Source organism: Trichomycterus rosablanca, chromosome 15, assembly GCF_030014385.1.
Source record: "Trichomycterus rosablanca isolate fTriRos1 chromosome 15, fTriRos1.hap1, whole genome shotgun sequence".
NCBI lineage: Eukaryota > Metazoa > Chordata > Actinopteri > Siluriformes > Trichomycteridae > Trichomycterus > Trichomycterus rosablanca.
In genome coordinates, this window is record NC_086002.1 from 26,107,740 (window position 1) to 26,135,179 (window position 27,440).

A 27,440-nucleotide genomic window follows, 5' to 3' on the forward strand; every position below is an offset into this window, starting at 1 on the left:
AGATACATGTTTAGGTTTTCCTAATTAGGGTTAAAAACCTGTTGGGGTTATTGTAGTTTGGGTTAGAAGGAAGTTGGGCTTAAATTGGGCTCAACAGATATCACCTGTGCTGCCTAGGAACACAAGGCGCACCTGGAGGTGATGAACCACACCTGGGTCCTCATGCCTTCAGATTAGGTAGCGAGAACAATGAGTTCCAGCCTGAGTGTGAGTACCAGCCGGAGAACCTGCAAACGGAGACAAAAACCCGTCAGAAATGGGAGTCGGTGCTGCGGGACTCAGAGGGCAAAGGTTAAAGTTACACACACACAGTGGCGGCTCAAACACATGAATTACCAAATTAAAAAAGGCATCATTGTGAATACGGTTGTTTTATTACCATTATTACAATAACCAGTCTTATGGTTAACATTCAATATTCTGCTCATTCCTTATGCCTTCATCCAGCGTGTTTACATTCTACCAATGTACAGCCATACTGTAGATTACACTCCAATCAGTTAATACGATCTCTGTGTAAAATACAGACTGTGTACACCGTGCAACACCAACGCCACTAAATCCTCCTAACAATTTTTATATTACATGAAAATACATAAAAATATACATACATAAAAGAAAACACATAAACACACAGATTTAGTTCGTGTTTTCACATTTTGGCCACGAGATAGAAGAAACGCTCCACTAACCGTCTATTGGTTCTCCATAACATTATAATTACAGTTACTACTACTACTACCATCACCAATAATACTATTATTACAACAACTATAATAGAAATAAAAATCATTATTATGAGTAATTATGATTATTTACACTTAATATTTTACAGTATGTCTGTTCTAAAATGCCTGTAATTACCCTGTGTTGAGTACCTAGAATAGTATTTTATTATTGATATATTATTCTGAATAATAATTACTGATTATTAATCTTTTTTTTTTGCATTAGTAGCGTAATATTTTAACCACCGCTGCAATTTACCGCTCCTTCTTCTTTACCATCATGTTTGTGTTGTTACTCTACTACTCATAACTACTATATTACTCTTACTAACTCAATGCTCTATAGAACCCCATAAACATACACCACTATAAACATTATTAATCATGTGTTATAAGACACCATCTGCCAATCTTTAATCAGCTGTACTTATGTAACCTTGTTTATAATTGTTGTTTGTTTGTTTGTTAGGATTTTAACGTCATGTTTTACACTTTTAATTACATTCATGACAGGAACGATAGCCATTCATTACACAAGGTTTATCAGTTCACAAGTCCATATCAAGCACAGTGTTGGACAATTTAGTATCTTCAATTCACCTCACATGCATGTCTTTGGACTGTGGGAGAAAACCGGAGCACCCGGAGTAAACCCACGCAGACACGGGGAGAACATGCAAACTCCACACAGAAAGGACCCGGACCGCCCCACCTGGGGTTCGAACCCAGGACCTTCTTGCTGTGAGGCGACAGTGCTACCCACTAAGCCACCGTGCCGCCCTTATAATTGTTGTAAGAACATGTAAAGTACATCTCTACACACACACATAAACCAGTTTTTCCTAATATTTATAATTGATAAATATAACTAAATTATAACTCGGAACACGCACACACAATGGAATAATAAATAAATAAAGTTATGAAAAGTGCCCATTTCAGTGGAAGCATGTAAGTGGCTCTTAAAAGAGCCTTTGTGGATAACTGGATGGAGTGGGATCGTTTAAGCTCGCTCTCCGCGAATACGGCGGGCCAGCTGGATGTCCTTAGGCATGATGGTCACCCTCTTGGCATGGATGGCGCACAGGTTGGTGTCCTCGAACAGACCGACCAGGTAAGCCTCACTGGCCTCCTGCAGAGCCATGACGGCAGAACTCTGGAAGCGCAGATCGGTCTTAAAGTCCTGAGCGATCTCTCTAACCAGGCGCTGGAAGGGCAGCTTGCGGATGAGCAGCTCAGTGGACTTCTGATAACGGCGGATTTCACGCAGAGCCACGGTACCTGGCCTGTAACGGTGAGGTTTCTTCACACCGCCAGTAGCCGGGGCGCTCTTGCGGGCAGCCTTAGTGGCGAGCTGCTTCCTCGGCGCCTTACCACCGGTGGACTTACGAGCGGTCTGCTTGGTTCTTGCCATCGCGTCTGGAACTCTGCACTTCACCAACTGTAGAACAGAATATGTTAGCCCGCCCAACACGCTCTATTTAAGTACCAGAGCGGCTCCGCGCTCATTGGGCGTCTTGATGAAGCTCTTTTCTCATTGGACGATCGTGCTTACGTCAAATGTCACTTACTGGTCGGCGTTCTGCCGCTGCCTCGTTTCAAAAAACATAATATTTCCTCTATGCTGTTGGCGGGATTTATAATACTTTCCTTTGTCTCTTTGTGCTTTTAAAACACAGCCTACAATCGCACTTAAAGTATATACCATTTGCAAAATATATATTATTGATTATTTCGATCATTTTGCTTATTATTATTGTTATTATTAGTATTATTGTAATTTTTGTTCCATGTGTTCTACACAAACACGTTTGTTGCACCACTTTTAATCGTCTAAATTGTTGGTTTTGCTACTGCAAGTGATATCTATATATATATACATATCTATATATCTATATATATCTATATATAGATATATATATATATGTAAAGTTAAATAGAAAGGGAAAATATAAATCGTACATATTGATTTGTTAATTTTACCATGTCATAAATCATGTGTTTTATGCCGTGTGAGCCTATGAAACGATATTATATCTGTTTCGTTTACATATTATCTGGGGAAATTGCACTTTTTCTGTGGAAATGGGTGGCTCTTAAAAGAGCCTTTTGGTTAGAACACGAGAGCGACTTTACTTGGCCTTGGCTCCTTTCTCGGTCTTCTTGGGCAACAGAACAGCCTGGATGTTAGGCAGCACACCGCCCTGAGCGATGGTTACACCTCCAAGCAGTCTGTTCAACTCCTCGTCGTTACGCACGGCCAACTGCAGATGACGAGGAATGATACGAGACTTCTTGTTATCTCTGGCGGCGTTACCAGCCAACTCGAGGATCTCAGCGGTCAGATACTCCAGCACGGCAGCCAAGTAGACAGGAGCACCAGCTCCCACACGGTGGGCGTAGTTACCCTTACGTAGCAGTCTGTGAACACGGCCCACAGGGAACTGAAGGCCGGCACGGGATGAACGAGTCTTGGCCTTAGCTCTAGTCTTACCACCGGTCTTCCCTCGTCCACTCATTTTGATGATCAAATGCGTTCGTCGAACAAATCTGAAGTAAACTGGGAGAGCGCTCGAAACGGTTTGATATAGGCAAACTGGCCTCTCTCCTATTGGCTTAGAGCGAAGGCACAGCTGAGCCAATCATAAACGCGCAGTCATGTCCCAGGGAAACACATACACGCCCCCTCACATATTGCCCCCCCCCCTCCTCCCCTCTCTTCTCCTCCGTTCTCCCGCCCGTGTAATGTATTATACAGAAAAGCTTCTCTTAAGCATCAATTACATTATATTATATCACAATAACATTTACACTAATAATTACATTATGTAAGGAGCTCATATACGTGAGTGCACATACATATACACATTTATACGAACAGTTTTATGAGAATGTGACAAAATCACTATTACACATAAAACGGTACCAGTCCTACTTAGTGTTTTTAACTCCTTGCTTATTACACTCTCCACAAAATATGGATGTATGGATGGTTGTATGTTCGCATGCATGCTTATATGTATGTTTAGGAAACGCGACTCTTTATGGGAGGATATAGGTGGCTCTTAAAAGAGCCGTTTTAATAAAACAAAAATAAGAAAACAGGAACATGTTTACTTCTTCTTGGGGGCAGCTTTTTTGGCCTTGGCCGCTTTGGGTTTAGCGGTCTTGGGTTTGGCTGCCTTGGCTTTTTTAGGACTCTTGGCTGCCGCCGGCTTCTTAGCTTTCTTAGGGCTCTTGGTGGCTTTCTTAGCGGCAGCAGCGGGTTTCTTGACCTTCTTGGGGGACTTCTTAGCTGCTGGTTTCTTGGCTGTTACCTTCTTGGGCTTCTTTGCAGCGGCGGGTTTCTTTGCGGCCTTTTTCACTTTAGGAGCGGCGGCTTTTTTGGCCGCGGGTTTCTTCTCCTCGGTCTGCTTGTTGTTGAGCTTGAAAGAGCCTGAGGCGCCGGTGCCCTTGGTCTGCACCAGGGTGCCCTTGGTCACCAGGCTTTTGACGGCGAGTTTGACGCGGGAGTTGTTCTTCTCCACGTCGTATCCACCTGCAGACAGAGCTTTCTTCAGGGCGGCCATGGACACGCCGCTCCTCTCCTTGGAAGCGGAAACAGCTTTGACGATCAGCTCGCCGACGCTGGGAGCCTTGGCGGGGGCCGAGCTGGCCGGTGCTGGAGCTTCTTCTACCATCGTTGTTGGAGCTAAAACGGCGCTAAGAAAGAGCGAGTGAAGCGCTGTGCTCTGTTGTACAGAGACTCCTCCCTCTTACGAGGGGGGGCGGGGCTTTATAGCACACATGAGAACTGTGTAGACTCAACTCAGCCAGCGCAGCGTCTGTGTGCTTCCGTGACACATGCGCACTTGTGTTTTCTCATGGCAAATAACGATTAAAATACAAGTCCTGATATAAAATGCGAGGTAATAAAGTGCACGTCGGCCGAACATAAGTTCTCTCGTTCATGTAAAAGCCCGCAAAGGGAACCTAACGATGCTCTGTTTCCTTGTGTTCTGCTAAAACAGCACACCGCTCCTGATGCGTAAAGCGACGCAGCGCACATTTCACATCTTATTACACGTAAAAATATGCCGAGGAAACCCGATCTTCTTGTAGACACAGACTGAAAAGGATAAACCAGACCTTGGTGTTTTCCACATGCATTTATAAGCGGATGTGAGCTTCCTTTTCTACTAGAAAAATAGGCTGTTTAGTGCGAAGTAAAACACAGCTACCAAGCAGGACTAGGTCGAGTCCAGGGTGCTTAACTGTCATGTAGCTGAAAGAACAAATGTAAGAAAAAAGTAAATATAATAATTTAGAATAATAATGGTGATAATAAGAAGAATATTTTAATACACTAACATTTATTTCAGTTATTCCTACATATTTGTGCTGTAAGATCTACAGAACATCACCGTGTCAGCTTTAAGTTCACATATACTGACACATTTCTAAAACAACACATGGCTCCAACATTCACATTCTACTGATCTTTCTAACACTTACAAAACAGATTCAAGTCTATTTTAAGTTTTTTTTATCTGATACATCTCACTTATAAAGATGCACTTTTGTAAAATGTTTTTAAAACTCAGAAATGCCTTTAACACAGCTAATACCAACTTATAATCCAAACACTGCTTTACACATTCATGACCCTAACACCCAATTTGACAAAACATTAATGGCTCTTGCAGTCCAGTCATTTCCACCTATTTTACTTACATTTTTTACTCTCTCTTTCAGTTCAGTGGTGCTTTATTGGCATAAATGTAATTAGATACACTATTGCCAAAGCGGTAAACAATAAACAGTGAATAGAAATGAGAAAATAAGATTTCTCTCACTCTTACACTCACACACACACACACACACACACACACACACACACACACACACACACACACACACACACACACACACACACACACAAACCTGCAAAAACTATATAGCAACAAACACAAGCATTGTCCATGTATATATTACACATTTGTAAACACTATTTAACTTTCACATTTTAATTACCTTCAATAAAAACTCGTACACTGCTGCAGGTGTTTTAGTTGTACATTTTCCTTTAACTTGTCTCTAATGCTACTTTCACACAAAGGTTTCTAAAGCATTTTGTTTGTTTTATTCCAATTTTACTTTAATTTAACTAATTTAGACTAATTTTGGATCACACACTGCCTCATCTCCTAGTATGGGTTTTTGGCTACATTGTCATGTCTAATTGTACAATGTTAAAAATAAAGTAGCTTATTTATTTTTATGGAGGGAAGAGCAGGGAAGTGTGATTAATGAGATGAATGGATCATCAATATGCTGTACAGTGAGATATGTAGGTGCTTAGCCATGCAAAGCCTTAAAAACCAACAAAAAAACGTATTTATTGAATGTGGTATTGGATGGGTAGCCAGTGGAGCTGTTTAAGTGTAGGAGTTATGTGATCACGTGATCTTGTATGTGTTAGGACCCTCGATGCTGAATTTTGTACATGCTGTAGCCTCTTCAGCCTGGAGGCAGGGTGCCCATAAAGAACAGCATTACAATAGTCCAGTCGGGAAGTGATTAGTGCATGAATGAGAGTTTCTGTTACATAGTAGAAAAGAAAGGAGCGCAGTCTAGAGATGTTCTTAAGATAAAAATCAGCAGTTTTAGCAACATTTTTTATGAGATTCAAAAGAAAGAGTGGAGTCTAGAATGACACCAAGATTGCGGACCTGAGACGGACCTGAGGGAAGAATTGGTAAAATCTGGGAATTTCAACATATCATATTACTTTTTACAATTCTCCAAAAGTGCCACCAGAGGGCGGCAACACAAAAAAAATTTTTAAACATAGGTTACAAGATCTCGTTTTACTGTAATGTTACGATTCCTTTTGATGGTATAGGGGTATTGATGGGGTCAGTATCTAAAAAAATAACCTTTTGTGAAGTACCAGAGTAGCAGAGAGCAAACAGACCCAGACACAAACTCTGGATTGTACTGACTTTTTACTGGAAAAAATGAGAAAAAACAATTCACAAAACAGATATTTATGGTACAATCTATAAATAAAATATATACAATATAAATTTACATAATAAAGAAAAAAAATGAGGCTCTGGGCTTAGGTGGTGCTAAAGCAAAGAAAATAATAAAACATAACAAATCCCCTAACAAACAAAAGGCAAAACAAAACCTAGCTACACTAGGATTACCTGTCTTAACAAATATACATGGGGTGGCACACACCTCTTACCTAATGTATCTAGACAGATGGCTTCCTACGTGTAGCAATATGTATGGGCGCGCCCTAACTTACCTGCCCAGGCCCTGAAATACAGCCACCTGACTGTACGTAGTGACGGTACATTTAATTTAGCTGAAACACTGAGCAGGAGGCACAGACACATACACACACAAATACAAGGGTTAGACTTCCTTTACAATTTCTAGTGACGGCATAAGGAAACACAAAACAATCCGTGTGTACTTCAGCAAAATTAACACAAAGTTACAAAAAAAAACTGAAAATTCTCACCACCGATGATAATCGGCACTCGCACAATATACAACAAAACAAGTTACTTGATTGTCACCACGTCAGTGAAGATTGCTACCAGGATGAGTATTTGTTTTTGACTGAAAATCTTTTTCGACTAATCCTCACGTCACTTATATGACTTAAACAATTTGTCACTTCCCACCTCAGCGTTGTCCTGCTTTGCGGATCATCAGGCATGACAATCTCTAAAAGCGGCTCATGCATTTGGACAGAGAGAGTGTTAATCACCATGGAGCATAAACATTTAACAATAAAATAAACCCATACGTGCACAAAGATTCTTTTTTTTTTTACCAAGATTTTATATTATCATTTCATATTGATATTTTACAATTCTCCAAAAGTGCTACAAGACTGCGACATCACAAGCACTTTTAACATGGTCACAAGATTTTATATTTCCATATCATAATACTTGGTTTTATTTCACAAGGATTTTATTAACATGGGCACGAGACTGAGCTCCACGTGGACCAAACCATGAAGGTGCTTGTGATCCATAATCCCATTGCTGAGAATAAGTTGGTAGACGTGTCTATTCTAATAGAGGACAACCTTGTACTGAACGCAGACATCCCAAGTCTCCTGCATATACATAGCGGCTCGCTGATGCCCGCAAGTCAGATAAAATCTCCCGGAATCTAGAACGAGCGGCCAAGAGCAACACAAACGCGCACGCAGGTGACAGACTTTATTCCCCGATCGCGTATTAAATCCGTTATCTGATATACAATCTAGCGCACTGTGTAGGGAACATAAATCAAGTGTCTAATATACTGTCTAGTGCACTATGTAGGGAACCTAAATCCGTTAACTAATACGCCACCTAAAGCATTATGTAAGAAACATAAGTCTATTATCTAGTGCACTACGTAGGGAACATTAATTCATATTTAAAATACTATCTAGTGCACTATGTAGGGAACATAAATCTATTATATTTTACACTATCTAGTGCACTACGTAGGGAACATAAATTCATATTTAAAATACTATCTAGTGCACTATGTAGGGAACATAAATCTATTATCTTTCACACTATCTAGTGCACTACGTAGGGAACATAAATTCATATTTAATATACTATCTAGTGCACTATGTAGGAAATATAAATCCGTTATCTGATATACAATTTAGTGCACTATGTAGGGAACCCAAATCCGTTAACTAATACGCCACCTTAAGCATTATGTATGTCTATTATCTAGTACACTATCTAGTGCACTTAGTATGGAACATAAAATCTTTTCTAATATACAATCTAGTGCACTATGTAGGGAACATACATCTTTTATCATTCACACTATCTAGTGCACTATGTAGTACACATTTATGTGTTTGTGACACGAACAGTTAGCTTAGTAGCTCAGTTAGCAGCGTATGGCAGAATCAGGCCGTCCCACCAAACCGTATGAGCAGGCCTCGAGGACGTCAATCAGCTGAAGGTGTCCAGACGTTACAGCCGACTTTGAAAGCCGCACACACACACACACACACACACACACACACACACACACGTCTGTATGACTGAGAAACGTGTCATTACCCAACAACACTGAGACGTATCAGACAAGTAGTGCCGGCTGAAGTGGAATAAAGCTTCAAAAATAAAATAGATAAATAAAACAATATGTAAAAAGAGATAAATGCAGATTTTTGTCTAGAATCAAAAGCCTTAGTGATTTTTTGTCTCGGAATCGACACTTGAAATGACTCTTTGGCTCCCCCTCTATGGCAGTTCAAAGGAGTCGGTTGGCTTGAGTGAACAGTTTGGCTCTGAATCGACACTAGCCATTGAAATGCCTGGATGCAGCAGCATGAACGAATCATTGATTCTTTTCCAGAGAAAACAACAGAGAGAGAGAGAGAGAGAGAGAGAGAGAGAGAGAGAGAGAGAGATACATTGCACTGTATGGTAGTGAGGTGTGGGGGGCCCCTAACTCAAAATGGTTTTTCTAACTGGGACAAGCACACTATTGAATCTCTGCACACAGAGTTTTGCAGAAATCTTCTCAGTGTGCAGAGGAAGACCCCAAAATGGCCTGCAGGGCAGAATATTAGTGGACAATACCCACTAATATTCTGCATTCAGAAAAGAGCTCTAAACTTCTGGAAACATATCAAATCCAGTGTCCCCCACTCACTCCATTATAAAGCACTGACATGCCAAGAGCTGAACATGGAAAGGAGTCCCCTAACCCAGCTGGTCTCAGTGACCTAAAACACACTAACATCACACACACCAATCAGCCTCACCACACACTCGCCCAAAACATTACACCCAACCAAATTATGACCAAACAAAAACAAAATTACATCAAATACTGGACTGAGACAATACAACAACAACACAGACTCCAGTGCTCTTCAGCCCTGAATCGAGATTACTCTCTAGCTGCTTACCTGACAGAAATGAAAGAGAAAAAACTGAGGAAGGTTTTGACGATGTACAGACTCAGTGAGCACAGCCTGGCCATCGAAACCGGGCGGCGCAGACAGAGCTGGACACCCAGAGAGGCCAGGCTGTGCTCTCACTGTGAGCTGGCAGTGGTGGAGACAGAGCTGCACTTCCTCACAGAGTACCTGAAGTACAGCTCTATCAGGAGTCTATACTATCAGCAGCATCTCCCCTGAGTTCCTACACTGAGGAACTCACACAAACTGCCCTATATACTGGGAGAGAAGAGAGGACTGATCACACATGCTGCACAATTTGTAGCAGCGTGTCACAATCTGAGGGACAACCAGTGAGGCTGATCACAAATTATTATTGATTATTATTGATATTACAGTGGGTTTTTTTTTAACTTTTATTTTTATTTTACCATATTATGTTATTTTTTTACAGTTCTCCAAAAGTGCCACAAGAAGGCGACATCTCCATTTTTTTTTACCACGGTCACAAGAAAACATGCCACAAATAAACACAAGGCCAAAATTACAGTGGTCTGTCTACCTGCATGTGCTCTTAACATAACCATGTAGCTGTATTTACTTAGACAGAATAAGAGAACAACCAAACACAAAAACACGTGTCCCTCAGGCACGTAACAATATCATATCACTATTTTTTTTTTAATTCTCCAAAGGTGCCACAACAGGGCGACATTACAAAGATTTTTTTTTTACCATGATCACAAGATCCCATATTACCACATAATATTACTTTTTTTTGCAATTTTTTAAAAGTGCCAAAAGAGGGCTACATTAAAAGATTTTTTTTAACCCATTTGGTCACATGAACTCATTTGACCATATCATGTTAATTTTTTTTACAGTTTTCCAAAACTGCCACAAGACACCATTGTTTTTACCATGGTCAAAAGACCTCATATTACCACATCATATCGCATTTTTTGCAATTCTCAAAAAGTGCCACAAGAGGGCGACATTACATTTTTTTTTACCATGGTCACAAGAAAACTGGCCACAAATAATCAATTAATTAAAAAATAAAATTATACACTCTAGCTTTGTCTTTACATTTTCAGCATTTAGCAGACGCTTTTATCCAAAGCGACTTTCATTTTCCAGTCTAAGCAATTGAAGGTTAAGGGCCTTGCTCAAGAGCCCAACGGTAGCAGCCTGGCAGTGATGAGGTTTGAACCAGCAACCTTCTGCTTACTAGTCCAGAAGCTTAACTGCTAGGCTACAACTGCCCTTGACATTCTTTTCTTTTTTTTTTTTTTCATATTGAAAGTCCCGCCCCCAGTCACTCCACCATGTCTCTAATTGGTTGCAGTAAAGAACAGGCTCATAACAATATCATATCACTATTTTTTTTTTTGCAATTCTTCAAAAGTGCCTTAAGAGGGCGACATTAAAATATTCTTTTTACCAATTTGGTCACATGAACTCATTTTACCATATGTAAATTTTTTTTACAGTTTTCCAAAACTACCACAAGAGGGCGACATTACAAGGATTATTTTGTACCGCGGTCACAAGAAAACTGGCCACAAATAATCACAAGGTTAAAATTACAGTGGTCTGTCTACCTGCATGTGCTCATAACATAACCTTGTAGCTGTATTTACTCAACCAGTGCTTTAGAAGTACAGTGTATCACAAAAGTGAGTACACCCCTCACATTTCTGCAAATATTTTATTATTTATTTTCATGAGACAACACTATAGAAATAAAACTTGGATATAACTTGGAGTAGTCAGTGTACAACTTGTATAGCAGTGTAGATTTACTGTCTTCTGAAAATAACTCAACACACAGCCATTAATGTCTAAATGGCTGGCAACATAAGTGAGTACACCCCACAGTGAACATGTCCAAATTGTGCCCAAAGTGTCAATATTTTGTGTGACCACCATTATTATCCAGCACTGCCTTCCACTGCATGGAATTCACCAGAGCTGCACAGGTTGCTACTGGAATCCTCTTCCACTCCTCCATGATGACATCACGGAGCTGGTGGATGTTAGACACCTTGAACTCCTCCACCTTCCACTTGAGGATGCGCCACAGGTGCTCAATTGGGTTTAGTCCATCACCTTTACCTTGAGCTTCCTCAGCAAGGCAGTTGTCATCTTGGAGGTTGTGTTTGGGGTCGTTATCCTGTTGGAAAACTGCCATGAGGCCCAGTTTTCGAAGGGAGGGGATCATGCTCTGTTTCAGAATGTCACAGTACATGTTGGAATTCATGTTTCCCTCAATGAACTGCAGCTCCCCAGTGCCAGCAACACTCATGCAGCCCAAGACCATGATGCTACCACCACCATGCTTGACTGTAGGCAAGATACAGTTGTCTTGGTACTTCTCACCAGGGCGCCGCCACACATGCTGGACACCATCTGAGCCAAACAAGTTTATCTTGGTCTCGTCAGACCACAGGGCATTCCAGTAATCCATGTTCTTGGACTGCTTGTCTTCAGCAAACTGTTTGCTGGCTTTCTTGTGCGTCAGCTTCCTTCTGGGATGACGACCATGCAGACCGAGTTGATGCAGTGTGCGGCGTATGGTCTGAGCACTGACAGGCTGACCTCCCACGTCTTCAACCTCTGCAGCAATGCTGGCAGCACTCATGTGTCTATTTTTTAAAGCCAACCTCTGGATATGACGCCGAACACGTGGACTCAACTTCTTTGGTCGACCCTGGCGAAGCCTGTTCCGAGTGGAACCTGTCCTGGAAAACCGCTGTATGACCTTGGCCACCATGCTGTAGCTCAGTTTCAGGGTGTTAGCAATCTTCTTATAGCCCAGGCCATCTTTGTGGAGAGCAACAATTCTATTTCTCACATCCTCAGAGAGTTCTTTGCCATGAGGTGCCATGTTGAATATCCAGTGGCCAGTATGAGAGAATTGTACCCAAAACACCAAATTTAACAGCCCTGCTCCCCATTTACACCTGGGACCTTGACACATGACACCAGGGAGAGACAACGACACATTTGGGCACAATTTGGACATGTTCACTGTGGGGTGTACTCACTTATGTTGCCAGCTATTTAGACATTAATGGCTGTGTGTTGAGTTATTTTCAGAAGACAGTAAATCTCATATTACCACATCATATTACTTTTTTGCAATTCTCCAAAAGTGCCACAAGAGGTCGACATTACAAGGATTTTTTTTACCAACATGGTCACATGATCTCATTTTACCATATCATGTTAATTTTTTTAAAATTCCCCAAAAGTGCCACAACAGGGCGACATTACAAAGATTTATTTTACCATGGTCAACAGACCTCATATTACCATATCACATTAGTTTTCATAACAATTCTCCAAAAACGCCACAAGAGGGCGACATCTCAATTTTGTTTTACCACGCTCACAAGAAAACTGGTGTCCACAAATAAACACAAGGCCAAAATTACATTGCTCTGTCTACCTGCATGTGCTTATAACATAGCCCTGTAGCTTTATTTACTTAACCAGAGCTTTAGAAGTATAGACTCTATCTTTGTCTTGACTTTATTTTCTTGTTTATTATTGGAGAAAATGCTGCAACCAATCAGCAGCCACTTGTGTTTTTTTTTTTCTGTTTTCATGTATTTGTGTTTGGTTGTTCTCTCTTTCTGTCTTTCTGCCCTTTTTCAGTACGTGTCTCTCAGACATGTAACAATATCATATCACAATTTTTTTTTTTGCAGTTAGCCTACATCAGCAAATAAAACGTACCTTCACAGTGGTGTCTTTTAGTGGTGCTTTTTTCATTTCCTTTTAAAATCCGGAAATTGTGGAATGACTCCACTACACTGTTTCCAGTGCTTCCTGCTTCAGAGTCTAATCAAATATCATCAAGAGAGTACATGTCTGTTCAGACATCCAGTATTCCAAACTATATTTATACAGTGCAGTACAGTCTCAGTCTAATTTAAAAACACAAGTAATCTTTGAAACGTTACCTTCACTCATGCCACGCTTATCAGCATGGCACAAGAATTGGATGTCCTTGCCACATGAACTGCAGAACGTTGTTTGAGAATACAGGCTGAATCCACAAAATGGACAATACATTGCTCTGTAGGACAACAAATAAAGCATTATTAAGCAGGTACCCACTGTGGTTGGACATTTTAACAGAGGTCTAGTTAACAGACAATAGCCACTTAACATGAATTGTATAGCATGTTGTTCAACACCTCTGTTGACTTAACATAATCGATTATCTGTTTTACTAACGTTACCGAAGTGATGTCGGTTACGACGTAGCTAGCTTCACAATAATAATAACGTTCGATGACAGTCTACATAACTATGTCGATATAAACACAGTGAACAACGTTGATCATTTGTAACAACATTTAACGACATTAATCACAGAATCATCATTAATCACATAGCGACAAAGTTATCACTTACTTTTCAAACTTGACTGCTGCTAGCTTCCGTTGTGGCTTAACTTTCATTGTGACTTAGCTTCCGTTGTGTCTTAACTTCTGTTGTGGCTTATTTTTATTTGCGTTGAGACTTCTTTTATTTGCATTGTGGCTTAATTTATTTGTGTCGTGACTTTTTTTATTTGCGTTGTGACTTTTTTTATTTGTGTTGTGGCTTAATTTATTTGCGTTGTGACTTTTTTTATTTGCGTTGTGACTTTTTTTATTTGCGTTGTAACTTTTTTATTTGCGTTGTGACTTTTTTTATTTGCGTTGTGACTTTTTTCTTTGTGTTGTGGCTTAATTTATTTGCGTTGTGACTTTTTTTATTTGCGTTGTGACTTTTTTTATTTGCGTTGTGACTTTTTTCTTTGTGTTGTGGCTTATTTTATTGCGTTGACCTTTCTGGGCCACTGTACTAATTTCCTTTGGAATCAATAAAGTATCTATCTATCTATCTATCTATCTATCTATCTATCTATCTATCTATCTATCTATCTATCTATCTATCTATCTATCTATCTATCTATCTATCTATCTATCTATCTATCTATCTATCTATCTATCTATCTATCTATCTATCTATCTATCTATCTATCTAACAATCTTTTTAGCAAATCTCAAAAAGTGCCACAAGAGGGCGACATTGCAATATTTTTTTGTACCATGCTCTCAAGAAAACACAAGGCCAAAATTTCAGTGGTCTGTCTACCTGCATGTGCTCTTAACATAGCCTGTAGCTGTAGCATTAAGGCGCTGTTTACTTAAACAAAAGTATCAAGTGAAGGACCAAAGCAATTCATTCATTTATAGACGGTGGTGTTTATGCTGTTACGCTTTAACCTATAAACAGTTTTACAGGAAAATAAATTATGTCTAAAATAACAAATAACACGACAACAAATAATCTAAACATACTGAAGTGAAAGACTGAATGATGGACGTCTTTAAAAGTGAAGCTATTTGGAGCGTCTCTCGCTTACGGCCACACCACCCTGAGAACACCCGATCTCGTCCGATCTCGGAAGCTAAGCAGGGTCGGGCCTGGTTAGTACTTGGATGGGAGACCGCTTGGGAATACCAGGTGCTGGAAGCTTTTATTTTATCCTCACACATCTTTACTTCAACCTCCTGCCAAAGGAGCAGAACATTTTCTTTTTTTCTTCATCATCAAAGCAATACGTGAAGAAAAAGGCCAGCTGATACTTTCATTCTGAGTAAAACACTTATCCATCCTGGCTGTACGAAAGGAAATTATTTTGTCAATATAACTTTAAAAAAATTAACGAATAACTTTGTTTTCCTGCTTTTAAAATGTAAACGAAAAACCAAATTAGGATTTTTATCATTTTAGTGACTTTAAAAATGAAGTTCAAAATTATGTCCAGACATCATCCCCATCTAGTGGTGCTAGAAATAAGTTACATCTTGTAGATGTGGTATAGATTTGTGACATTATTGTTATTATTTATTTATTTATTTATTATTACTGTCTTTTTAATTATTTGTTGTTGTGCAAGCAAGGCCCTTAACCCTCAGTTGCTCATTGTGTAAGTCGCTTTGGATAAAAGCGTCTGCTAAATGCTGAAAATGTAAATGTGGAGTGTGGCACCAGGTGTCTTCAATATTGTACCTTGTCACAATATTCTAATTTTCTGAGATACTGAATTTGGGGTTTTCATTAGTTGTCAGTTATAATCATCAACATTAAAAAAAATAAACATTTGAAATATATCAGTCTGTGTGTAATGAATGAATATAATATACAAGTTTCACTTTTTGAATGGAATTACTGAAATAAATCAACTTTTTCATGATATGCTAATTTTATGACCAGCACCTGTATATATATATATATATATATATGAAATTTCATGATGGGGACCCCTGCCCTAGACCAACTCACTCAATTTTAGAAAGTGAATCCTACATTTAATAAAATGTTCAATAAACAGATTAAGTAGTTTTTTTAATCAAATTCTATTTATAGTTCACATGAAAAGAATACATGTCAAAATAAATACATACCATGTTGTCCTCTTGTTTATCCTCTTGTTTGTCCTCTTGTTTATCCTCTTGTTTATCCTCTTGTTTATCCTCTTGTTTATCCTCTTGTTTATCCTCTTGTTTGTCCATTCTCTGTAAAGTTTAGTACACATTTGAAATATCAGTAAAATAATTTTGCTTCAGGTCAACAATCAAACAGAAAAAAATAAACCCAGATGAACCTCAATGTAAGTGCGTGTTATCACAGAGCTCATGGTGCACTTTACCCTCCCCCACCCCACTTAGTTACACGCGGGAATCAAAATATTAGGAACACCTGAATTTAAAGGTATCCAGTACAAAACCATCACTGACTGTTGACTCAAACTGCTAAAACACATGATTACATTCACACCTGAGTGTGTTTTCTCTACATTTAAACCCTCATTTGCTTAAATACCAAGTCATGCAGGTGAAAAACGAGGTGAAAGCATCAGTATGTGTTGTGTGTTGGACGGATTAAAGCTCTGAGTACAGCCTGAGTTTACAGTTGAATAGAAGAGTAAAACAGGTCTTACCTGCAGCAGCTTCACACTTTCCTCGTGCTCCAGTCTGTTCCTCTCTCGGGACTCCAGCTCGTGCCGCTCCACACAGCGCTGATGATGCTCGCGCAGCCTCTGAAACCTCCGTGTCTCGCGCGCACCGAGCATGATTATAATGATGCGTTCAAGGTGCACAGAGAAAGTGCAGAACTGCACACGTGCGTTTATGATGGCGGGGTGTTTTATCAAATGTTTCAGTGCCAATTTACTTCTCATGAAGTTAATCACTCTCCCATAAAATCATTACCCAAACACAGCTTCAGAGACACTTTATTAAACGCTTTAATGTGTTGTAGAAATCTGTACATTAAAGAAAATACAACATTCTTTTTAATAATATCAATTATCAGGTCAGGGGATGGCTTAATTAACTCAGAAGGAGCTCAAATTGTTGTATGACTTCAAAATAATTACTAAAACAAAAGAGGGCTGAGCAGTTCTCCATTTCAGAATAAAATATATTCATACAGATCAAGTTAATAAACAATTTCAGTGTGTCTTGAATAAAGCATTAGTAGTTCACAGGTGCTTAATTGCTCTCTCTCTCTCTATCCCCTCCCCCACCCTGACTCTGGACCTGTTATGCTCTGGATCTGAAGATGCACAAACCAGTGTGACATGAACGCAGTATGAAATGTCCCACCACAACACTACACTATATTTAATGCTATTTATTTTTACTGATGCTTTTACATCAGATACAGTAGATAACAACATATTGTGCTAAAAAATTTAGCATGAACTACATGTATAGAACAAATGGATACTTCTGATCAAATTCCATGTTTTACTGATTTTGTAAAAGTAAGTAAAATAAAAAAAGAAAAATAACTTTACACATTCTCTACAGGAAACAAAGTGCTGCACATTTTAATGCATGATTACTTTTTACTTGCTGAATGTAAGTACTAGGGAAAAAACACAATGTGCCTGGTATAAAAGTAATAATGCATTAAAAAGCTAACTTTTTTTTTCTTTTAGTTACATACAGAAAAAATATTGTTCAAATTTCTATCCCATAGAAGAGACATTAAGATGTTTAAACCAATAACAAAACATGGAATTCAGCTAGCTGTGCCCAAACCACTGCGTATTATGTATTTATATAACATGTAAGACATCTTTATAGTGTGATTTGAATATTTGTGCTCTGTCATTCAATTTGAAAAGAGAAAACCTGATCCTGAAGTTTACTTGGAAAGCTTATGTTCTTGCCCCTCCCCCACACCCAGTCCTGCATAAATGTAAAAAAATTGCATAAATGTAAGTCGCTCTGGATAAGAGCGTCTGCCAAATGCCATAAATGTCAATGTAATTTGATTATTACTGTTGTATATGTATACATAACAGTAAATGAAAGCAGTAGTATTAATTAAACAGTACATACAAAAAATCCCCAGATGTGGAACTGCATCGTCAAACATTTTAAAGTATGAGAACCAAGCACGTTAATCGTTAATCTATCCCATAATTCAACTGGAGCTGCAAGGATATTCAAAGCAGAAGATGAAAAATGTCAGAAAGCAGGGAGTTGGCTGTTTACAACCAAAAAAACAGCCAACTTAATCCAGTTGATCACTAGACCAATGTCCTCCTCAGTGGACATTTTCCTGCTCATTTATTTAAAAAAACCATTAAACACCCTGATGTGTGAATACTGTACATTTACCATCCTAGGTTGGTTTGATGGTTATTCACCACCCACTGATAGGTACAGATATTTACCATGCTAGATATCTATCGGGTGGCTGTGATGCATTGGCAAGCTCTTGGATCACAGCTCTGAAGAGTTGATAAATAGTGATCAAGTCACTCAAAATGACTAAAGAGTTTCACTTGGTCAGCTTTTCAGTCAGTCAAATAAGGGTACTTCCATCAGGATGTGAAAGGGCTTGGACCCATGGGTCAGTCCGGCCTCATCAGAATTGGGTGTAACATAGATGCTTTGACAAAAGAACATGCTAGAAATGGCTGATATAAAAAGGGGCAGTGGAAAAACATGGACATATGCATGTGAATGACCTATGTTGCATTTTTGGCTAATTATTGTCATGTGTTTGTAGGGCGGCACGGTGGCTTAGTGAGTAGCACTGTCGCCTCACAACAAGAAGGTCCTGGGTTCAATCCCAAGGTGGGGCGGTCCGGGTCCTTTCTGTGCAGAGTTTGCATGTTCTCCCCGTGTCCGCGTGGGTTTCCTCCGGGTGCTCCGGTTTCCTCCCGCAGTCCAAAGACATGCCACCAGGCTAAATGGAAACACTGAATTGTCCTATAGATACCTAGCCGCTAGATGCACAAACCAGTGCATTGTAGTGCCGGTCCCAAGCCCGGATAAAATAGGGAGGGTCGTGCCAGGAAGGGCATCCGGCGTAAAAACTGTGCCAAATCAATGTGCGGATCATGATCCGCCGAAGAGCTGACCCCGCAACCGAGCGGGACAAAGGCCCAGGAGAAGAAGAAGATTGTCATGCGTTTGTAAATACATCTTTTCGGATGCAACAACTCTTTTTATATGTGTGCTCAGTTTTAATCTGAGAAACAGCCTTTGAAAATGGGTATCGTTGAGTGTCATCTTTGTCTGAAGTACCTTTCGTGGTTGACCCAGCACCTAAAAAGGATTTGCAGTTCTCCCAGGGGCTTTAGTAAAGTTTAGTACTTGAAATTCTAAGTGTTGACCTTAAGAAAACATGGCAAGTCTGCATGGATTTTGCTCGAATCTTTGTCCAGATAAAAAATACTTTGGAATGCCTGAACGGTTCCAAATTTTAGTATGTTTATCTAGAGCCTCTGATGACAATGTAGCCGAAATGTCAGACTCGTCTGACCTTTCTAGAGCCTGTTTGGACACGTTCCAATTCCAATATATTCCCATTCAAATCCCATAATAACTTTTTGGACACCACTTGGGCCGTTTGACTTAAAACTCAACTATGTGGGCAGTCAACACCTCTAGAAGTAGTCTGAAAAATCTGAAAGCTCTAGGTCCACATGAAGATTTTTAAGGCCTTTCAGTATTTCTCCTCCTTCACTGAGAAAGGCATAAGGCCAAGGTGCAAGTCTGCATGGATTTTGCTCGAATCGTTGCCCCAATAAAAAATACTTCGGAATGCCCGAGCGCCAAATTTGAGTATGTTTATCTGGAGCCTATGTCGACAATGTCGCCAAAATTTCGGACCCATCGGACCTTGCTACCCCGTTTGGACACGTCCAAATCCCAATTTATTCCCATTCAGATTCTTACACGCTCTATGTAACACTGCTTTGAAAGGTCCGATCGACTCAAAACTCGAATGTGTGGGCTGTGGACACCTCTAGAAGCAGTGTGAAAAATCTGGAAGCCCTAGGTCCACTTGAACATTTTTAAGGCCTTCCTGTGTTTCTTTTGCCTGACTTTGAACCATTTCTAAAGGTTCCAGAACCTCTAGGACAACAAAACTTGTTTGCATTACAAACTACGAGTTTCCCCGAGTGTAACCATACCAGATTTGTCTACCTAAGTGCCCAATAAACATGTTAATTTAGTAGCTAAACGTTATAAAAACGGGGCGATTTTCCGCGATTTCCCGTGGAGTTAGCTCAAGCTGCTGGTGTCAAACAGCATCTACTCATCGAGACAAATCTATTGATATGTGTATCTTGCATGTTGGCCACCGGGAAGTATGAAAAACGAGTGTCATTAGCATTCGGTTGCTAACGTAGGCCTCATAGGCTTGGCGGGAATAAACACAGACACCGGGACTCCATTGAATCGTAATCTAGGAGTCCTCCCGAGTGCATGGGTACCAAATTTGTCCAATAAAGTGCCCGATAAACATGTTAATTTAGTAAAAAAAATAATAAAAAACGGGGCGATTTTCGGCAATTTCCAGCGGAATTAGCTGCCGTTTCTGGTGTCAAATGACATCTACTCATCAAGACGAATCCATTGGTATGTGTTTCGTGTCTGTAGACCCTTTGGAAGTGTGAAAAATAAGCATTTGGGCCTTCACTACTGTATGCTGCTTATGGGACCCCACTCAAGTATTCAATATATTGCAAATGGGATGACTTTTCACATTTCCAATATATCGCATAGGTAAAAAATATACTGGTTTTGGACACTGCAATTCGGACCATTAAGCCATGGATAGTGACTGAGGGACAGTGTAGTATGTATATATATATCAGTGGCGGCTGCTGGTCTTTCAAAGAGGGGAAGCCCATTGTCGGCTTACATCATAAAATTTGTCAATTTATTTATATATAAATGTATAAATTCTCCCCTTTGTTAGTTTTCAAGAAAATGGCATGAAATGGGTTGCAGTTTGTCTTCCGACAGAATATGTTAGCCGGTCCAACACGCTCAATTTAAGTACCAGAGCCGCTCTGCGCTCATTGGGCGTCTTGGTGACGCACTTTTCTCATTGGACGAACGTGCTTACGTCAAATGTCGCTTACTGGTCGCTTTGTGCTTTTAAAACACAGCCTACAATCGCATTTGAAGTATATAACTTTCTAAAAAAATATATTATTGATTATTTCGTTCATTTTGCTTATTATTAGTATTATTATTATTATTTTTGTTCCATGTTTATTACACAAACACGTTTGTTGCACCACTTTTAATCGTCTATATTGTTGGTTTTGCTACTGCAAGTGATCTAGAACTTCACTTATGTACACATATATAGGGACATATGTAAAGATAGATAGATAGGGAAAAAATCTAATCGTAAATATTGATTTAATTTTACCATGTGATAAATCATGTTTTACAACTTGTGATTCTATGAACAACAATATTACATTTGTTTTGTTAACACATTACCTGGGGAAATTGCACTTTTTCTGTGGAAATGGGTGGCTCTTAAAAGAGCCTTTTGGTTAGAACACGAGAGCGACTTTACTTGGACTTGGCTGCTTTCTCGGTCTTCTTGGGTAACAGAACAGCCTGGATGTTAGGCAGCACACCGCCCTGAGCGATGGTTACACCTCCAAGCAGTCTGTTCAGCTCCTCGTCGTTACGCACGGCCAACTGCAGATGACGAGGGATGATACGAGACTTCTTGTTATCTCTGGCGGCGTTACCAGCCAACTCGAGGATCTCAGCGGTCAGATACTCCAACACGGCAGCCAAGTAGACAGGAGCACCAGCTCCCACACGCTCGGCGTAATTACCCTTACGTAGCAGTCTGTGAACACGGCCCACGGGGAACTGAAGGCCGGCACGAGATGAGCGAGTCTTGGCCTTAGCTCTAGTCTTACCACCGGTCTTGCCTCGTCCGCTCATTTTGATGATCAGATGAGTTCGTGGAACAAACCTGTAGTAAACTGGGAGAGAGCTCGAAACGGTATGATATAGGCAACCTGGCTCTCTCCTATTGGCTTAGAGCGAAGTCACAGCTGAGCCAATCATAAACGCGCCGTCATGTCTCAGAGACGAAACATACACGCCCCCTCACATACTGCCCCCCCCTCCTCCTCCCCTCTCTTCTCCTCCGTTCTCCCGCCCGTGTAATGTATTATACAGAAAAGCTTCTCTTAAGCATCAATTACATTATATTATGTCACAATAACATTTACACTAACAATTACATTATGTAAGGAGCTCATATACGTGAGTGCACATACATACACACATTTATACGGACAGTTTTATGGGGATGTGTGACAAAATCATTATTATACATAAAACAGGACCAGTCATACTTAGTGTTTTTAACTCCTTGCTTATCACTCTCCACAAAATATGTATGTATGGCTGCATGTATGAACAGTTCGCATGCATGCTTATATGTATGTATGTGTTTAGGAAACGAGACTCTTTATGGGAAGATATAGGTGGCTCTTAAAAGAGCCGTTTTAATAAAACGAAGTTAATAAAACAGGAACATGTTTACTTCTTCTTGGGTGCAGCTTTTTTGGCCTTGGCCGCTTTGGGCTTAGCGGTTTTGGCTGCCTTGGCTTTTTTAGGACTCTTGGCTGCCTTCTTGGGGGTCGCCGGCTTCTTAGCCTTCTTGGGGCTCTTGGTGGCTTTCTTAGCGGCAGCAGCGGGTTTCTTGACCTTCTTGGGGGACTTCTTAGCTGCTGGTTTCTTGGCTGTTATCTTCTTGGGCTTCTTTGCAGCGGCGGGTTTCTTTGCGGCCTTTTTCACTTTAGGAGCGGCGGCTTTTTTGGCCGCGGGTTTCTTCGCCTCGGTCTGCTTGTTGTTGAGCTTGAAAGAGCCTGAGGCGCCGGTGCCCTTGGTCTGCACCAGGGTGCCCTTGGTCACCAGGCTTTTGACGGCGAGTTTGACGCGGGAGTTGTTCTTCTCCACGTCGTATTCACCTGCAGACAGAGCTTTCTTCAGGGCGGCCAGGGACACGCCGCTCCTCTCCTTGGAAGCGGAAACAGCTTTGACGATCAGCTCGCCGACGCTGGGACCCGCTTTCTTGGGTTTGGCCGCGGTCTTCTTTTTAGGAGCCTTGGCGGGGGCCGAGCTGGCCGGTGCTGGAGCTTCTTCTACCATCGTTGTTGGAGCTAAAACGGCGCTAAGAAAGAGCGAGTGAAGCGCTGTGCTCTGTTGTACAGAGACTCCTCCCTCTTACGAGAGGGGGCGGGGCTTTATAGCACACATGAGAACTGTGTAGACTCAACTCGACCAGCGCAGCGTCTGTGTGCTTCTGTGACACATGCGCACTTGTGTTTTCTCATGGCAAATAGTGATTAAAATACAAGTCCTGATATAAAATACGAGGTAATAAAGTGCACGTCGGCCGAACATAAGCTCTCTCGTTCATGTAAAAGCCCGCAAAGGGAACCTAACGATGCTCTGTTTCCTTGTGTTCTGCTAAAACAGCACACCGCTCCTGATGCGTAAAGCGACGCAGCGCACATTTCACATCTTATTACACATAAAAATATGCTGAGGAAACCCGATCTTCTTGTAGACACAGACTGAAAAGAGCAAACCAGACCTTGGTGTTTTCCACATGTATTTATAAGCGGATGTGAGCTTCCTTTTCTACTAGAAAAATAGGCTGTTTAGTGCGAAGTAAAACACAGCTACCAAGCAGGACTAGGTCGAGTCCAGGGTGCTTAACTGTCATGTAGCTGAAAGAACAAATGGAAGAAAAGGTAAATATAACAATTTAGAATAATAATGATGATAATGAGAAGAATATTTTAATACACTAACGTTCATTTCAGTTAGTTCTACATATTTGTGCTGTAAGATCTACAGAACATCCCCGTGTCAGTTTTAAGTTCACATATACTGACACATTTCTAAAACAACACATGGCTCCAACATTCACATTCTACTGATCTTTCTAACACTTACAAAACAGATTCAAGTCTATTTTAGTTATTTATCTGATACATCTCTTTTATAAAGATGCACTTTTTAATGTTTAACTTAGAAATAGCTTTAACACATGCTGACACCGACACATAAAATGTCTTATTTCACTTATTTGGCTTTTATTGATACACAGCTAAGATCACTTTCACTTTAAACAAGATGTGTCTGACTTTGAAATATGATTATGAAATGTTATGCTTTAGCAGAATATGACTTATAACGTCCCATTTCTCACAATACAGTGAAATATACAAACACATTTTTAACACAGATGTCACTTATAAAGACTTTATAAGTCAGTATTGTTCAGCACAGAAGAATCTGAAAACTTATTTACTCAATTTGTATTTATGTATTTGTTTAATGTATTCATTGTTTATGTAGTTAATCACTCATTCATGAACCTAACACCCAATTAAAAAAAACATTAATGGCTCTAACAGTCCAGGTGAGACATATCCATCTATTTTACTTACATTTTTTACTCTCTCTCTCACACACCTGCAAAAGCTAGCAACAAACACAAGCGTTGTCCATTTATATATTACACATTCCTAAACACAATTTTACCCTCATGTTTTATTCACTCTACACCTCCTTATAGTACATTAAAATAAGGTTTAGGGTTGCATAGAAGCCAGTGATAGCTCAGTAGGTACTGGACTACATTTACATTTTTTACATTTTCAGCATTTAGCAGACGCTCTTATCCACAGCGACTTACAGAAGTGCTTCTATAGTGAACATTTCATTTCTCAAGTTTAGGAAAACAACAGTCAAAGAACACAAATCTGCTAAAACCTGTTAGAACCAAAGTGTCTTTTTTTTTTTTTGAAATGGAAAAGAATGGAACAAAATGTTAGTAAATAAGTACAAGTCAGCCTAAGTGTTTAGTAAAAAGGTGGGTTTTTAATCGTTTTTTAAAGACAGCAAGAGACTCAGATGTTCAGACAGACAGAGGAAGTTCATTCCACCACTTTGGCGCTAGAACAGAGAACAGCCTTGATGCTTGTCTTCCTTTAGTCCTGGATGGGGGCTCAAGTCGAGCAAGACTAGAGGCTCGGAGGTTGCGTGGTACAGAGCGTGGTTTGATTAGGCCACGAAGGTAGCTTGGGGCTGGTCCATTTTTGGCTTTGTAGGCGAGCGTCAGTGTTTTAAACTGAATGCGTGCAGCTACAGGAAGCCAGTGAAGAGAACGTAGCAGTGGGGTGATGTGGCAGTGTTTGGGCTGGTTAAAAACCAGACGTGCAGCTGCATTTTGAATGAGCTGTAAGGGTTTAATCGTGGACATGGGAGCTCCAGCCAGAAGGGAGTTGCAGTAGTCCAACCGTGAGATTACAAGTGATTGCACCAGAATCTGGGTAGCTTCCCTGGAGAGAAATGGACGAATCTTCCTGATGTTGTACAGGAGGAACCGGCATGATCTTGTCATGTTGGCTATATGAGGAGAGAATGTCAACTGGTTATCAAGGACAACACCAAGACTTCTTACCTTATCAAATGGTCTGATCTGGGAGTCATCCAGAGAAATGACTAGGTCCTGGGTTGGAGACTGATCTCCAGGAATGAGCAACATCTCTGTCTTGCTGGGATTAAGTTTTAGATGATGAGCCGACATCCATTGTGAGATATCTTGCAGACATGCTGAGATGCGAGCTGAGACTTGCGTGTCTGAAGGAGGAAATGACAGAACGAGCTGAGTGTCATCTGCATAGGAGTGGTAGGAGAAGCCATGGGAGGCTATGACCTTGCCCAGAGAGCGGGTGTAGATAGAGAAAAGAAGTGGGCCAAGTACAGAGCCCTGAGGAACACCAGTTGAGAGAGTACATGGGGGAGATATGGATCCCCTCCATGACACTTGGTAGGAGCGCCCTTCCAGGTAGGAGGCCATCCATTGCCATGCTGAACTTGTTACTCCAAGGTTGGAGAGAGTGGACAAGAGAATGCCGTGATTCACTGTGTCGAAGGCTGCAGAGAGGTCAAGAAGAATAAGGACAGATGACAGTTTGGCTGCTTTGGCTGCATGAAGCTTCTCAGTAACCGCTACAAGAGCTGTTTCCGTAGAATGCGCTGCCTTGAAGCCAGACTGGTACGGATCGTGGAGATCATTCTGAGTGAGAAAGGCAGATAGTTGGTTATAGACAGCACGTTCAAGAATTTTGGATAGAAAAGAGAGGAGTGAGACAGGTCTGTAGTTGTTGATGTCTGTAGTGTCTAGTGTAGGTTTCTTAAGAAGGGGAATGACCTGAGCCTTCTTAAAAGCAGTAGGGACAACACCTGATGTCAGGGAGTTGTTGATGATGGGTGTGATGAAGGGGATTAGGTCCTGCGAGAGGTCTTTGAGGATGGTGGATGGTATAGGGTCAAGTGCGCATGTAGTGGGATTGCTGGATGAGAGGAGCGGTGTAACCTCATCCATGGTGAGTGGGGTGAAGCTGGTGAGTGTGTTGGTGGGTTGAGGGTCAGTTGAAAGTGGGTCAGTCGGAGAGAAGGATTGATTGATTTTGTCGATCTTGTCCTGAAAGAATGTTGCAAAGTCAGTAGCATTGAGAGAGGCAGATGGGGGAGGAGGAGGAGGGTTTAAAAGAGAGGAAAAGATAGCATGAAGCTTACGTGGGTCAGCAGCAGATTGTTCAAGCTTGGCTTTGTAAAAAGATGTTTTTGCAGCAGTCACGTCAGATGAGAACCTGGACAGCAGATCGGGGTAGGAGTGGAGATCACCACTGAGCTTAGATTTCCTCCACTTTCTCTCAGCTGCCCTTAATTCTCTTCTGTTGCTGCGCAGTGCATCTGAAAGCCAAGGAGCTGGGTGAGAAGGTTTTCCTCGTTTGAGGGTAAGAGGACAGAGCTGATCGAGGGATGTTGAAAGAGAAGAGAGTAGAGTATTAGTTGCGGAGTTGAGTGGAAGGGTAGCAAGCATGTCAGGGTTAGGTAGTGAAGTTAGGATGTTGGAGATTAGCAGGGAGGAAGATAAAGAGTGAAGATTGGGGCATGTTGTAAGGGTGAAAGTGTGGTTGGAGGTAGGAAGAGTTGGGAGACAGAGAGAGAAGGACACAAAGTGATGGTCAGAGAGGTGGAGTGGGGTGACAGTGAAGTCCAGAACAGAAGCTGGACGGCTGAAGACCAGGTCCAGAAGGCTGTCGGAGGGCTGTGGTTAAAGAGGAGGTCGAAAGATGAAAGAAGAGAAAGAAGGCAGGAGGACTGAAGTGTAGGGAGATTAAAGTCACCAAGAAGAGTTAGAGGAGTTCCATCTGAAGGGAAGAAACTCAGAAGAACATCCAGCTCTTCTATGAAGTCTCCCAGTGCGCCAGGTGGTCTGTAAATGACAATGATATGAAGAGTAATCGGAAAAGTAACAGTAATAGCATGAAATTCAAAAGATGAAATGTTGAGGTGAGAAACATTCACAGTAGTGAATTGCCATTT

The 27,440-nt window shown here is 40.8% G+C and overlaps 3 protein-coding genes and 1 non-coding gene across 4 annotated transcripts; 1 reads left to right on the forward strand and 3 right to left on the reverse strand.

Annotated features, from left to right (window-relative positions):
* Window positions 1-1,730: 1,730 nt before the first annotated feature.
* Window positions 1,731-21,977, reverse strand: LOC134328770 (uncharacterized). The gene is made up of 3 exons (XM_063009989.1): window positions 21,580-21,977; window positions 2,870-3,278; window positions 1,731-2,127 (listed from the first exon to the last, which is right to left on the reverse strand). The coding sequence occupies exons 1-3, from the start codon at window positions 21,960-21,962 to the stop codon at window positions 1,732-1,734; spliced, it is 1,188 nt and encodes a 395-aa protein (XP_062866059.1). The 5' UTR covers window positions 21,963-21,977; the 3' UTR covers window position 1,731.
* LOC134328894 (histone H1-like) lies at window positions 3,808-4,413 on the reverse strand. The gene has a single exon (XM_063010128.1). The coding sequence runs from the start codon at window positions 4,406-4,408 to the stop codon at window positions 3,842-3,844; it is 567 nt and encodes a 188-aa protein (XP_062866198.1). The 5' UTR covers window positions 4,409-4,413; the 3' UTR covers window positions 3,808-3,841.
* On the forward strand, window positions 15,086-15,204 carry LOC134329679 (5S ribosomal RNA). Its single transcript, XR_010014903.1, has one exon. It is a non-coding gene; the product is annotated as a 5S ribosomal RNA (ribosomal RNA).
* A 588-nt stretch (window positions 21,978-22,565) lies between the features above and the next one.
* On the reverse strand, window positions 22,566-23,218 carry LOC134328863 (histone H1-like). Its single transcript, XM_063010095.1, has one exon. It carries the CDS (start codon window positions 23,178-23,180, stop codon window positions 22,569-22,571), a length of 612 nt encoding a protein of 203 aa, XP_062866165.1. The 5' UTR covers window positions 23,181-23,218; the 3' UTR covers window positions 22,566-22,568.
* Between the last annotated feature and the right edge of the window lie 4,222 nt (window positions 23,219-27,440).